This window comes from Scomber scombrus, chromosome 18 (genome assembly GCF_963691925.1).
Source record: "Scomber scombrus chromosome 18, fScoSco1.1, whole genome shotgun sequence".
Lineage (NCBI taxonomy): Eukaryota > Metazoa > Chordata > Actinopteri > Scombriformes > Scombridae > Scomber > Scomber scombrus.
Genome location: NC_084987.1, coordinates 886,591 through 901,590, shown reverse-complemented (window position 1 = coordinate 901,590; position 15,000 = coordinate 886,591). Strand labels below are relative to the sequence as shown.

General features: G+C 43.2%; 2 protein-coding genes across 2 annotated transcripts in view; both read right to left on the bottom strand.

Moving 5' to 3' along the window:
- The window catches only part of LOC133999199 (nuclear receptor subfamily 1 group D member 1-like), a 16,745-nt gene extending 8,651 nt beyond the window's left edge, over positions 1–8,094 (bottom strand). Inside the window, exons 1-4 of the mRNA XM_062438387.1 lie at positions 7,990–8,094; positions 6,790–7,701; positions 3,853–4,050; positions 3,639–3,705 (exon numbers count right to left, since the gene is read on the bottom strand). Of these exons, the coding sequence (XP_062294371.1) occupies positions 3,639–3,705; positions 3,853–4,050; positions 6,790–7,701; positions 7,990–8,094 (1,282 nt within the window). The remainder of the gene's footprint in view (positions 1–3,638; positions 3,706–3,852; positions 4,051–6,789; positions 7,702–7,989) is intronic.
- A 2,491-nt stretch (positions 8,095–10,585) lies between these two features.
- LOC133999828 (uncharacterized) lies at positions 10,586–14,490 on the bottom strand. The gene is made up of 2 exons (XM_062439148.1): positions 14,440–14,490; positions 10,586–11,649 (listed from the first exon to the last, which is right to left on the bottom strand). The coding sequence occupies exon 2, from the start codon at positions 11,587–11,589 to the stop codon at positions 10,684–10,686; it is 906 nt and encodes a 301-aa protein (XP_062295132.1). The 5' UTR covers positions 11,590–11,649; positions 14,440–14,490; the 3' UTR covers positions 10,586–10,683.
- Between the last annotated feature and the right edge of the window lie 510 nt (positions 14,491–15,000).

Sequence of the window (15,000 nt, the reverse complement as noted above, 5' to 3'; positions counted from 1 at the left end):
GACGGTGTGTGTGTGACGGTGTGTGTGTGTGTGTATGTGTGTGTGTGTGTGTGTGTGTGTGTGTGTGTGTGTGTGTATGTGTGTGTGTGTGTGTGTGTGTGTGACGGTGTGTGTGTGACGGTGTGTGTGTGACGGTGTGTGTGTGTGTGTATGTGTGTGTGTGTGTGTGTGTGTGTGACGGTGTGTGTGTGTGTGACGGTGTGTGTGTGTGTGACGGTGTGTGTGTGTGTGTGTGTCATGAAAAGTCTCCTCTAAAAGCTGCTGTAAGTGCTCCTGAAACGTGACCCGCTCATCAACTTTCCCCTCCGTGTTTCTAGCTCTACATGTTGTCTGTGAGCCTGTTAGGAAGCTGTGAGTCTGTTAGGAAGCTGTGAGTCTGTTAGGAAGCTGTTAGGAAGCTGTGAGCCTGTTAGGAAGCTGTGAGCCTGTTAGGAAGCTGTGAGTCTGTTAGGAAGCTGTTAGGAAGCTGTGAGCCTGTTAGGAAGCTGTGAGGAAGCTGTTAGGAAGCTGTGAGCCTGTTAGGAAGCTGTGAGCCTGTTAGGAAGCTGTTAGGAAGCTGTGAGCCTGTTAGGAAGCTGTTAGGAAGCTGTGAGCCTGTTAGGAAGCTGTTAGGAAGCTGTGAGCCTGTTAGGAAGCTGTGATGAAGCTGTTAGGAAGCTGTGAGCCTGTTAGGAAGCTGTTAGGAAGCTGTGAGCCTGTTAGGAAGCTGTTAGGAAGCTGTTAGGAAGCTGTTAGGAAGCTGTGAGCCTGTTAGGAAGCTGTGAGTCTGCTAGGAAGCTGTTAGGAAGCTGTGAGGAAGCTGTGAGTCTGTTATGAAGCAGTGAGCCTGTTAGGAAGCTGTGAGCCTGTTAGGAAGCTGTTAGGAAGCAGTGAGCCTGTTAGGAAGCTGTGAGTCTGTTAGGAAGCTGTTAGGAAGCTGTGAGCCTGTTAGGAAGCTGTGAGGAAGCTGTGAGTCTGTTAGGAAGCTGTGAGTCTGTTAGGAAGCTGTTAGGAAGCTGTGAGCCTGTTAGGAAGCTGTGAGCCTGTTAGGAAGCTGTGAGTCTGTTAGGAAGCTGTTAGGAAGCTGTGAGCCTGTTAGGAAGCTGTGAGGAAGCTGTTAGGAAGCTGTGAGCCTGTTAGGAAGCTGTGAGCCTGTTAGGAAGCTGTTAGGAAGCTGTGAGCCTGTTAGGAAGCTGTTAGGAAGCTGTGAGCCTGTTAGGAAGCTGTTAGGAAGCTGTGAGCCTGTTAGGAAGCTGTGATGAAGCTGTTAGGAAGCTGTGAGCCTGTTAGGAAGCTGTTAGGAAGCTGTGAGCCTGTTAGGAAGCTGTTAGGAAGCTGTTAGGAAGCTGTTAGGAAGCTGTGAGCCTGTTAGGAAGCTGTGAGTCTGCTAGGAAGCTGTTAGGAAGCTGTGAGGAAGCTGTGAGTCTGTTAGGAAGCAGTGAGCCTGTTAGGAAGCTGTGAGCCTGTTAGGAAGCTGTTAGGAAGCAGTGAGCCTGTTAGGAAGCTGTGAGTCTGTTAGGAAGCTGTGGGTCTGTTAGGAAGCTGTGAGCCTGTTAGGAAGCTGTGAGGAAGCTGTGAGCCTGTTAGGAAGCTGTGAGCCTGTTAGGAAGCTGTGAGTCTGTTAGGAAGCTGTTAGGAAGCTGTGAGTCTGTTAGGAAGCTGTGAGCCTGTTAGGAAGCTGTGAGGAAGCTGAACTCAGAGCAGCTGCAGACAGGCAGAGACATTCAGACAGCTGTGTGTGATGACGACCAATATTACACTTCTGCTTTATCTTCCATTTAACTTTAGACACTGTGAGCCTCTTAATGCTTCCTTTTCCTTTTCTTATGAGATACAGCATCTGATTTATTAAAGAAAGAAAGAAAGCTGCTCCTCCTTTAGTATCTGTAAGCTGCTGGGAGCATGAAGTAAAGCTGACATGAAGAGTTTTTATCTTTAACTTGAATTTAAAGAGTTTCCTGTCTGACAGCAGCTGTAAACAGACTTACAGGATAAATGATGACGAGCATGAATCATGTGACTTAAACATCAGACCTGTGTAAGACAGACACACACACACACACACACACACACACACACACACACACACACACACACACACACACACACACACACACACACACACACACACACACACTCAGGTGAGGCGGAGACTGAATTACGTAATGAGCTGAGTGTGAGCAGCAGCCAATCACAGCTCGCCGAGCTCAGTGAAAACAAAGCGCACATGGCCCGGTTTGCAGCTCCATGTGAACCGGCAACGGCTGCTATAGTAGCGGGAGCGCGCATGCACTCACGCGCCCGTGCACACACACATCCCTGATCCACCTGAAACCCACCGACGGACCGACCGACCGACCAACCGACCGACAGACCGCTGTCATCATGTCCCAGTTCCCCGAAACCCGGAATCACACACACACACACACACACACACACACACACACACACACACACACACACACACACACACACACACACACACACACACACAGAAACAGACACACACACACACACACACACACACACACACACACACACACACACACACACACACACACACACACACACACACACACACACGTGTCTGACTCTTTACATTAAACTTCCCCCGGTGACCGTGCACGAGCCTGTATTTGGGGCAGTAAGAGCTCCGCGTAACTGTACTATCAATACATATAGAGATGCATTAAAACTGTGCAGGCTAATCAATCACTAATCAATCACTGATCAATCACTGATCAATCACTAATCAATCACTGATCAATCACTGATCAATCACTAATCAATCACTAATCAATCACTAATCAATCACTGATCAATCACTAATCAATCACTGATCAATCACTGATCAATCACTGATCAATCACTAATCAATCACTAATCAATCACTAATCAATCACTGATAAATCACTAATCAATCACTAATCAATCACTGATCAATCACTAATCAATCACTAATCAATCACTGATCAATCACACTCAACTCAACTGATCGCTGCATAAAGAGCCTCTGCTGCTTTATTTGATGATTGTATTGATTGTATTGATGTAACTGCTGCTAAATGACTCATTTCACTAGATAATAATAATAATAATAATAATAATAATAATAATAATAATAATAATAATAATAATAGTGGTTCAGAATAAACAGTCACAGATTTTATTTTTATGGATGCTGTCTGAAGTCGCCCCTGGTATTGATCAGTTGTATTGATCAGTTGCATTGAGCTGTTAAGTGTCACAGTTTACCTGCTACAGCTGACTGACACACACACACACACACACACACACACACACACACACAGACACACACACACACACACACACACACACACACACACACACCTTGTATTTATTGATTGATTGATTGATTGATTGATTGATTAATGCTCCATGTCGTCACTCCTCGTGCAGTCTACCTGACATCACACGTGACATTTAAACACAATTCAAAGCTCTGAACCTGCACGCGCTGCACACCTGAGCGCACGAGCCGGCACACACACACACACACACACACACACACACACACACACACACACACACACACACACACACACACACACACACACACACACACACACACACACAGCGCGCGCACTGATTTGATTTTGGGGTAAAGGAAGAGGAAGAGGAAGAGGAAGGGGGGTTACCTGTTGTGTTGTTGTTGTTGTTGTTGTTATTGTTGTTTGCTTCCATGGCAGTTGTTGTCATCCTGAACTGCAACAGAATCACGCACGAGAGGTTTTTGTAAAAATCAGGGATAGTTTCCGGTCCTCAACCCGCATCACGCGCACGAAGAAGTCCAAAAAACCAGAAAATATCAAATGTGCAGAAGAAGGAAAAGTCCTCTCCTGCTCCTCTCACTGACTTCCACTGAGTGTCTGCTGTAACGGGAACGCGCTTCTTTCTCGCGAGCGTGCGCAGACACCCCTGCCGGATGATGACGTGATGCGCGCGGGGGGCTGCCGCGGGCTGCTGTGCCCGCACGCGGCAGAAAACGGGACCATGTGACCGCGGGGAGAGCCTCGTGCCCCAGTGACACAGTTTCCCGCCCTCCCCTCTCTGTTTAAATCACCGAGCACGTGGAGCTGCCTGCACGCTCTCCGGCACAGAGGGATTGTGGGAAATGTAGGCGGAGGGTTTCACAATAAAATACATTTTATAGACAATATCTTTTATCTCACCAATATTATTCATGTTATTGTGAATTATTATTATAATTTATTGATTTGTTAATTATATTTATAAGAACGTCTTTACCTAAGTTTTTCATCTTTGGTCGGACACTAATTTTTACAAAGACAACATATTATATTATCCTCTGACTACTAATTAAAAAATGGGCATTTAGGTTTAATACGGATGCAACGTTCGGTGTGCGTCACGGTTTGTAGGCCACGGTAACGGTAACGGTACGGTTTCTGTATCTTAATATTATTTTAACTCTAACAGTCGGTTCTTTGCCTTTTATATTTTGAATCAACAGAATACTAATACTCACACTAGCAGAGGCAATATTAAATACATATATGCATTATAATTCAATATAGACTACATTAACAATATAGGGTTATATTAAGGTTAGTTTGGGGTTATTTTAACCCTTACATACCATTCAGGTCAAATTTGACATTTAACAGCTTGTAAAAACACCCCAAACTTTTCCTAAAGTGGCCCAAAATGTTTTCAAATGTTATACTTTGTGCTCCAGATGTTTATCCATTGAGGCTGTTCTGGGTCAGATTATCTCCGTATCTATTGACATGTGTTTTAGTGAAATGAATAGTTAATAGTTTTAATAAGATAGTTGTTATGAGGATGTTATGATGTAGCAGTGAAGACTGATGGCTCTAATGGTTCTACAATAAACCCCACAGCTCCATAAAGCTCGATTTACCTTTACATTAAATACATTTCCATCCTTATTGCTATGTTATATTTTCATGTCTGAGGTAAAATAGGACCTGATATTGTGTGATAGGAGATGTTTAGTGGTCTCTCTCTCTGCTCTCTGACACATGAATCAAGGTTTAATCACATTTATTGATCAGTCAGTGAGACTATTGATGCTTTCTAAACACATCTGGGCTTCAATGTTTGGTAGAGACGCTTTTAATGAGAGGATTCTTAGACTGGGTAAAAATTGACCTGGAACATACAGCAGAGGTGTATAATATGAACAGTATGTAAGGGTTAAAGATATAAAAAGACATTTAAACACTGGGCTCTTGAAAAGGATGTTACATACTGAACCATAGACTGTATATAAGAAATGGACGTAACATCCGTGACGTCACCCATTGGTTTGTGGACTGCTGCTCGGAGGCCAATAGTATCGGATCTGAGCAGCGCCATCTTGAAAATTTCAGGTGCATGCTGGGAAAAATAAAAACAGGGATTCTACTTATATGGGCATCAGGAGGAGCATGAGGCGCCCTCCTGAACCTGTGAACCAATCAACCTGTCAATCACCACGTAGCCACGCCCTAATGCATACCCTGCTTTATCGTCACATATAAAATCAGGGAGGCCAAAATGTCCCAAATGAACATCATACTGCATTGAAGAAGGCTTTAAACTAGCGATTGAGACCATAAACACATTTTGAAAACGTTTACTGAGGTTAGAAATCAAGTGAGAAGTTGGTGAATTCTCCATTGACTTGTATAGAGACGGAAGTCCTTTTGACACCAAAACGGTCGCCCCCTGGTGGCCTTTTGATAGAATGCAGTTTAAGTTACTTCCGTGTTGGCATCATTTCAGAGGAGCGGAACTCCCCGCCTGTACTGAACGTGGGTCCTTTACTTTGAGCTGAGTTCGCTCGCCGGCTGCAAGCTAGAAGAGATGTGGGGAGTAAAGGTAACAATGGTGCCAGTGGTAATGGGAGCACTGGGAGCTGTGGGCCACAAACAAATCTGAGGTCTCTGTCCAGGAGACTAAGATACAACAGAACCCTCAAACTCCCAGGCCTATGGTAGGGAGGGAAATATCTGGCTCTTTAGCTGCTAAATGCTCCACTATGTTCACCAGCTAGTCTACAGATAACTGTGTTGTTTGCTGTTTGGTGCTGAGCAGGTAGAGCACTGTGGCTTTTTACAGCTTTTTCTCTGAAAACGACGCTATGAGAGCGCTGAGAGTGGACCACAACACTGACAGTGAAGACTGTGGAGGGACAGAAATATGTTACAGAGGATTTAAAGGGAACACTGTGCATTCTTTCAAGTATTACCACAGTCAGTATTACTTAATTCAAATGTAATGTCTGCAATGATTGAGCAGTTTATTGACTTAAATCCCCTGTCTGCAGCATTCCGACTTACAACTATAGTTTTTGTTGACTTTGACTCACAGCACTGCTGAGCCGCAATAACAACCATAAAACACCATCAAAAATGAAAAAATATGAAACTTACACAGAAGTTATTATTTATTACACTGTATTACTGTAAATATTAATGTTTTCAAGAGTGATTCAACAGTAAATCCTTCAGTCATTGATCAGATATAACTTCACTGCGTCAGTTTACACCAAACATTAGAAACAGCATGTGACCAGAAGTATGTGGACAGTCCAACAAGTCAAAACACACAGTGGACAAGTTCAAGTTCATGAGGCCGAGAAAAGTCCAAGATAATAATGAATGATAACTGTTATGATGACAACGAGCACAGAGTCACATGTTCAGCTGTTACATATGTGTGTCATGTTGGAGTGTCCTCATACTTTTGTCCATGTAGTGTGTCTCTTCAGATGAATCAGTTTTTCTCTCATTGGAAGTTAAAGGATCCTCTCTGACTAACCAGACTCTGCAGATTCCTTCTCACATCACTGAAGTGCTGCTGAATCTCACGCTTCTGCCGCCCGTACCTGTGATCATAATATGGCTTTAAAAAATCGTCAGGGTTGCAGACAAATTCAAGAGTGTGCCCTTGTGAATGTTCATCCATCAGAACTGTATTTCTGAAAGGAATGCCTGTATCCACTATTCTTGCCATGCTGCACTTCTTCTTAATCATCTCCTCGTGTTCAGTGAACAGCTGGTCCAGCTCGCTCTGGTAATCAGAGAGGAGACTCTTTACCTGGTCGCAGGTTTTTCCTCCCAGTCTCACCAGGTGAACCAGCATGTGGATGTGGAAGGCCGCTCCGTTCACCCAGGCCTTCAGAGCATCAGTCGTCATGTGGCCGTCCCTCAACATGGAGTTCTTCAGCTTGGTGAGCGCCTCGCTCAGCTTGTGCTCGATCCGCTCCAGGTCGCTCCTCAGCTCATGGCGGTTGTCGATGTTCATCCTGATTCTCTTCAGACACTCATCGATCAGATCCCAGACCTCGGAGGCTTTCTCCTCAGCAAACACACAGCGCAGAGCATCCTTCACGCTGTCCTCTGGTGGACTGAACGACACGATGTCGATGAAGACGGCGATGGCGAGCGCTCCGAGGCCGGCCAGCTCAGGAGCGGATGTGAATGCTCCCAGCTTCTCCACCAGGTCCTTGATCCAGTCTGCAGCGCAGTCACCCGCCTCCATCCTCCTCTCATAGTGTTGTTTCAGCATGTCTGAAGAATGCAGACTGCAGAACTTCACGATGTTCTGATTGACTCTCACATCTGGACCATCGCCCAGTTCACGCACAGACTTGTCAATTTGTTCCTGCTCACTTGGTCCGTTCCCCATCGTGTGGTTGTCACGGTCAGATGATGATGATGATGTGGAACACTGAAACACACAAAATGAACACAGTTAATTGTGGTTCTGCAGAGCTCAATGTAAAAATTCTCTGGTAACAACCTGAACATTTTGTATTATTCTTATTTTTTAGACTTTTTGGTGGACTTCCTGCATGAACTGCCTGCTTCAGGTCCTTCCTCAGTATTTCTGTAGGATGAAGGTCAGGACTTTGACCCAGCTGTTACAAATCAGACATTTGGTAAAACGACTTGTGTGTTTGTTGTCGTCTTATTTCATGATGCACTTCCTGTTGAGCTCCAGGTCATGGATGGATACCTCGACATGTTCCTGTAGAATTTGCTGGTACAACTCAGAACTCAAAGCTCCATCAGTGACTGCAGGCTGTCCCGGTCCAGACGCAGCGAAACAGAACCAAACCATGATACTACCACCATGTTTCACAGATGAGAGGATGTTCTTTAGTTTGAATGCAGTGTTTGATCATCACCAATCAAAATGCTTCTCATTCAAACCCAAAAGCTTGATTTTGGTCTTCATCTGTCTGCAGAACATTTTTCCAAATGCAAACCAGTCGATAACAGCAATGTTCTTTTTGGAGAGTGGTGTCTTTTTTTTTTTTGCAACTCTGTTACACACACCATTGGTATTCAATATTCTCCTGAAGGTAGACTCATGAACATTGACTGTAGCCATTATAAGAAAGGCCTTCAGTTTCCTAGATGTTACCCTGGATTCCCTGTAACGCTTCATCTAATTATGAAAAATGCATCAAATCACATTTATTTACAGTCTACGTCAACGTTTGCACACGATGGTCAACAAACAGAACACAAGTTTTAATTTCAATGAAATACTGCTGCAAACCATTGCACTCACGTTATGGTCCTTCAGCCTCTCTTGAGCACAGTAATAAATCAGTAACTCTCGTATATATTCGTTTCCTCACAGTGTTCCTCATATTTATAGACTGTGCTGTTAAGTTAATAGTTATAAACCACTGAAAACTCAGAGTTGATGAGCTGGTTAATATCCAGCTTCATAGTTGTGGTTGTCTGGACGGCCAGATAATGAGAAGACATCCTCGTCTACCTGCTTCACAGTACAAACATCCAGTTCTTCTCCCCACTCCCTTATCTTTATGTGCATGGTATGTTTTTATCAGACCACACACACACACACACACACTCACACACACACACACACACACACACACACACACACATACACAAATAAGTAACTTATTGCAACTACACAAACGGGTCTATAGGTTTCTAGCCACGTGGAGGAGGGCTGCTGCAGCACGAATAAAAACTAAAAACTGTAGTTTAAAATTTAAAAGTAGAGTTTAAGTCTGTGTCCTCTGTGCTGTTAAGTTTATAACTTATAAACATAACAGCACAGAAGAAACTCTGCAGAGCAAACAGACTGAAACTGATCTAAATCCTGTTATGAAACAAGCTGAACTCAGCTTTGGACGGAGCTCCACAGATCCTGTAAACATATTTCATATGAGCTCCTTTTGTCATGTTTTCATGTGTAGAAATCCTCCTGCTCTCTGTTCTTGTTTCTGTTAATAAAGTTTGAATTTCAAACAGACTTCAGATCAGTTTCACTGCTGCTCTAAAAGAGGATTCCAGTGTTTCTGTATCAGAACAGGAAGAGCTGAAAAGATTATTAATAAACATTCAACCAGAAACATTTGAAAAAGATTTACCTCTGCTCAGGTTTCTGCAGACTCACTCTGGTCAACACTTCCTGTTTCCTCTCAGCTTTATGGCTTCAATAGTGAAACTTATATTAGAGCCTCATAAACAGACTGCTGGCGCCCCCTGCTGGTACTCCTCTGTAGTTTTAGCTGGACTTTGACTCACAGCACTGCTGAGCCACAATAACCATAAAACACCATAAAATCACAGAATATGAATAAGAAAATAATATGAAACTTACACAGAAGTGTTGGAAATGATTATTTATTACACTGCATTACTGTAAATATTAATGATTTCAAGAGTGATTCAACAGTAAATCCTTCAGTCATTGATCAGATATAACTTCACTGCATCAGTTTACACCAAACATTAGAAACAGCATGTGACCAGAAGTATGTGGACAGTCCAACAAGTCAAAACACACAGTGGACAAGTTCAAGTTCATGAGGCCGAGAAAAGTCCAAGATAATAATGAATGATAACTGTTATGATGACAACGTGCACAGAGTCACATGTTCAGCTGTTACATATGTGTGTCATGTTCATAGACTGTATATAAGAAATGGACGTAACATCCGTGACGTCACCCATTGGTTTGTGGACTGCTGCTCGGAGGCCAATAGTATCGGATCTGAGCAGCGCCATCTTGAAAATTTCAGGTGCATGCTGGTAAAAATAAAAACATGGATTCTACTTATATGGGCATCAGGAGGAGCATGAGGCGCCCTCCTGAACCTGTGAACCAATCAACCTGTCAATCACCACGTAGCCACGCCCTAATGCATACCCTGCTTTATCGTCACATATAAAATCAGGGAGGCCAAAATGTCCCAAATGAACATCATACTGCATTGAAGAAGGCTTTAAACTAGCGATTGAGACCATAAACACATTTTGAAAACGTTTACTGAGGTTAGAAATCAAGTGAGAAGTTGGTGAATTCTCCATTGACTTGTATAGAGACGGAAGTCCTTTTGACACCAAAACGGTCGCCCCCTGGTGGCCTTTTGATAGAATGCAGTTTTAAGTTACTTCCTGGTTGGCCTCATTTCAGAGGACCGGAGCTCCCCGCCTGGTCAAAACACACAGTAGACAAGTTCAAGTCCAAAGACCCAAAATATCAAGTCTGAGTCAAACCGTCATGAGGCCGAGAAAAGTCCAAGATAATAATGAATGATAACTGTTATGATGACAACGAGCACAGAGTCACATGTTCAGCTGTTACATATGTGTGTCATGTTGGAGTGTCCTCATACTTTTGTCCATGTAGTGTGTCTCTTCAGATGAATCAGTTTCTCTCTCATTGGAAGTTAAAGGATCCTCTCTGACTAACCAGACTCTGCAGATTCCTTCTCACATCACTGAAGTGCTGCTGAATCTCACGCTTCTGCCGCCCGTACCTGTGATTGTATAACGCTTCAACATGTTTGTCAAAATCGCCGTAACCAATATTGTAACATGTTCCCATTTCATCCACAAAATAGGGAGGAGGATCCACAACGGCTGGGATTGTTGCAGACGATTCCAGCGAGCACTTATTTTCAATTATCTTCTTCTGTTTTTTGAACAGCTCATCCAGCGCCTCCTCGTAATCAGAGAGGAGTCTCTCCACTGGGTTACAGGTGTTGATCCCTCCCAGTCTCACCAGGTGAACCAGCATGTGGATGTGGAAGGCCGCTCCGTTCACCCAGGCCTTCAGAGCATCAGTCGTCATGTGGTTGTCCCTCAACATGGAGTTCTTCAGCTTGGTGAGCGCCTCGCTCAGCTTGTGCTCGATCCGCTCCAGGTCGCTCCTCAGCTGGTGGCGGTTGTCGATGTTCATCCTGATTCTCTTCAGACACTCATCGATCAGATCCCAGACCTCGGAGGCTTTCTCCTCAGCAAACACACAGCGCAGAGCGTCCTTCACGCTCTCCTTTGATGGACTGGACGACAAGATGTCGATGAAGACGGCGATGGCGAGCGCTCCGAGTCCGGCCAGCTCAGGAGCGGATGTGAAGGCTGCCAGCTTCACCACCAGGTCCTTGATCCAGCCTGCAGCGCAGTCACCCGCCCTCATCCTCCTCTCATAGTGTTGTTTCAGCATGTCTGAAGAATGCAGACTGCAGAACTTCACAATGTTCTGATTGACTCTCACATCTGGACCATCGCTGAGGTCACTCACAAACCTATCAATTTGTTCCTGCTCACTTGGTCCGTTCCCCATCGTGTGGTTGTCACAGTCAGATGATGATGATGATGATGATGATGATGATGATGTGGAACACTGAAACATAGTAAATGAAATCAGTTAATCGTAGCACTCTAGAGCTGAAATGATTTGATGATTAATTGATTAACAATCAATCAATCAATCAATCTTTATTTATAAAGCGCCAAATCCCAACAAAGTTATCTCAAGGCTCTTTCCACATAGAGCAGGTCTAAACCGAACTCTTCAGGTTTAATTTAAAGAGACCCAACATTCACACATGAGCAGCACTTGGTGACAGTGGAGAGAAAAAACTCCCTTTTAACAGGAAGAACCCTCAGAACCAGAACCAGGCTCACAGTGGGAGAACATCTGCCTCGACCGGTTGGGGTAGAGAGGAAGGAGAGAGGAAGGAGAGAGGAAGGAGAGAGGAAGGAGAGAGGAAGGAGAGAGGAAGGAGAGAGGAAGGAGAGGAAGGAGAGGAGAGAGAGAGGAAGGAGAGGAGAGAGAGAGGAAGGAGAGGAGAGAGAGGAAGGAGAGGAGAGAGAGAGAGGAAGGAGAGGAGAGGAAGGAGAGGAGAGGAAGGAGAGGAGAGAGAGAGAGGAAGGAGAGGAGAGAGAGGAAGGAGAGGAAGGAGAGGAGAGAGAGGAAGGAGAGGAGAGAGAGGAGGGAGAGGAGAGAGAGGAAGGAGAGGAGAGAGAGAGAAGCAAATTGAAAATAAACATTGAAGCTAGTAGGTCCGAAGAAGATTTATTGGCAGCACTTAAATAGTTTAAATCTTTATTAAATTATAATGGTCAAAAATGATCGTTTAGCAGCTAAAACAATTCTTGTATTTTTTCATTTTTCAGTATATTTAGTTTTGGGCCTTACAGTATATGTGCACTTATATACAGGGTTGGGAGGGTTACTTTTAAATTGTATTCCGATACAGTTACTAGTTACTTGTTAAAAAATGTAGTCAGCAACGTAATCCAAGTACCATAATATTAAAGTACTGTAACTCAATTACCTACCGTTACTTTAGGATTACTGCAATACCAAATACAATAAGGGCCACTTTCTTTTAAAATAATAACATCTAATTGACAAAGACCAGCGAAAATACCCAAACGCAGTCAGGGAGGAGACATTAATGTGTTCAGAGAGTCGGTGCTAACTAAAGGCGAAATCTTCAGTCTGACTCTGGGTGTACTTAAATTAATTGCAGATCTGTGTAAATGTGCAAATGAACATTAATTGCCATTAGATCCGGATCGATCTGGTGTTAATGAAGTTACCACTGCTGTACCGCGTGCGTAAATGCGCACAGCCCTTTTGTCAGTTTGGAGACACACTTATTGTTTCAGCTGCTGAATGATGCTGCAGCCAGCTGCGACATACAGCCAGCTGCGTGTTGCTCTCAGTTGCAGATTAGCACAGAATAGGTAGAAATAAAACGCAACACATAGCGATGCAAATACTGCGCAATTCACGGTGTTGTAACATCCTCTGGTAAAACATGTGATGAACCAGCGCCTGACCCGCTGGCTGTGTGGAGTCTGAGTTTTCTTTGACCAGTGACTCACTGTCAGGTCAAAACGTTACACACACACACACACACACACACACACACACACACACACACAGTCATATGAGTGGAGAGCAGTAATGTCCGCTACAAGCTGCCATCAACTCAAGCTCTCTTTTAACTGCGAGTCTTTGGGAGTGACACAGAGCAAAACAAACATACCTGCCAACTTTTAAGTTCAATGTGTGTGATGCGTGTGTACGTGCGCCTGCTGTGCGTCATGCTATCATCCTCTACTCAGACCATCGTGGATCAGAGAGATAATGGGCCAGATACAAGAATATGTTCGTATTGTTCTTCTAAAATCTGTCGTACTATTTTAATAATTAAGTAATAATTAATAAATAGAACAATGTTGTGTGACGATCATGTGCATTACAGCAAAACACTGCAGAAACTCTCATTACACTTAAAATAAGACTCTTCACTTGTTTTTAAACAACTTTCACTTGAAACAAGCTCAATCTGCTGTGGAGCAAGTTCTTTACACAGAAAATAAAGGGACTAGAGAATAAAGTGACTAGAGAATAAAGGGACTAGAGAATAAAGTGACTAGAGAATAAAGGGACTAGAGAATAAAGTGACTAGAGAATAAAGTGACTAGAAAATAAAGGGACTAGAGAATAAAGGGACTAGAGAATAAAGTGACTAGAGAATAAAGGGACTAGAGAATAAAGGGACTAGAGAATAAAGTGACTAGAGAATAAAGGGACTAGAGAATAAAGGGACTAGAGACACCCTTCAGGAAAGGAGCACATCCCCTGAATTGCACCGCGACTAAACACGACGCGATGGAGAGACGCAGAGTGCATCGTAGTATAAAGTTCTTTATTGTAAAATGTGTTTTAAAATTGTAATCCTGATAAATAATCCCCATTTAAAAAAATGTACCTGTAATTAGATTACATCTATTTTTTCTGTAACTGTAGCGGAATACAGTTCCCTTTTTATTGTATCCTAATTACGTAACGCCGTTAGTAAGTAGGGGTCCGCGCCCTACACGTGACGCAGAAGCATCAACATTCTCAAAATTCAAATTCAAACAAATAAAACCAGAAATCAACGGTCGTATTATCTGCCCTACTGTGGAAGACAAAGAAATAAAAGCCTTTCATGTGTAGAAATCCTCCTGCTCTCTGTTCTTGTTTCTGTTAATAAAGTTTGAATTTCAAACAGACTTCAGATCAGTTTCACTGCTGCTCTAAAAGAGGATTCCAGTGTTTCTGTATCAGAACAGGAAGAGCTGAAAAGATTATTAATAAACATTCAACCAGAAACATTTGAAAAAGATTTACCTCTGCTCAGGTTTCTGCACTCATTCTGGTCAACACTTCCCGTTTCCTCTCAGCTTTATGGCTTCAATAGTGAAACTTATATTAGAGCCTCATAAACAGACTGCTGGCGCCCCCTGCTGGTACTCCTCTGTAGTTTTAGCTGGACTTTGACTCACAGCACTGCTGAGCCACAATAACCATAAAACACCATAAAATCACAGAATATGAATAAGAAAATAATATGAAACTTACACAGAAGTGTTGGAAATGATTATTTATTACACTGCATTACTGTAAATATTAATGATTTCAAGGGTGATTCAACAGTAAATCCTTCAGTCACTGATCAGATATAACTTCACTGCATCAGTTTACACCAAACATTAGAAACAACATGTGACCAGAAGTATGTGGACAGTCCAACAAGTCAAAACACACAGTGGACAAGTTCAAGTTCATGAGGCCGAGAAAAGTCCAAGATAATAATGAATGATAACTGTTATGATGACAACGAGCACAGAGTCACATGTTCAGCTGTTACATATGTGTGTCATGTTCATAGACTGTATATAAGAAATGGAC

Bases quoted from the DNA above. Each gene is read 5' to 3' on its own strand.
- LOC133999828 (XM_062439148.1), bottom strand. From the start codon at position 11,589: ATGGGGAACGGACCAAGTGAGCAGGAACAAATTGATAGGTTTGTGAGT.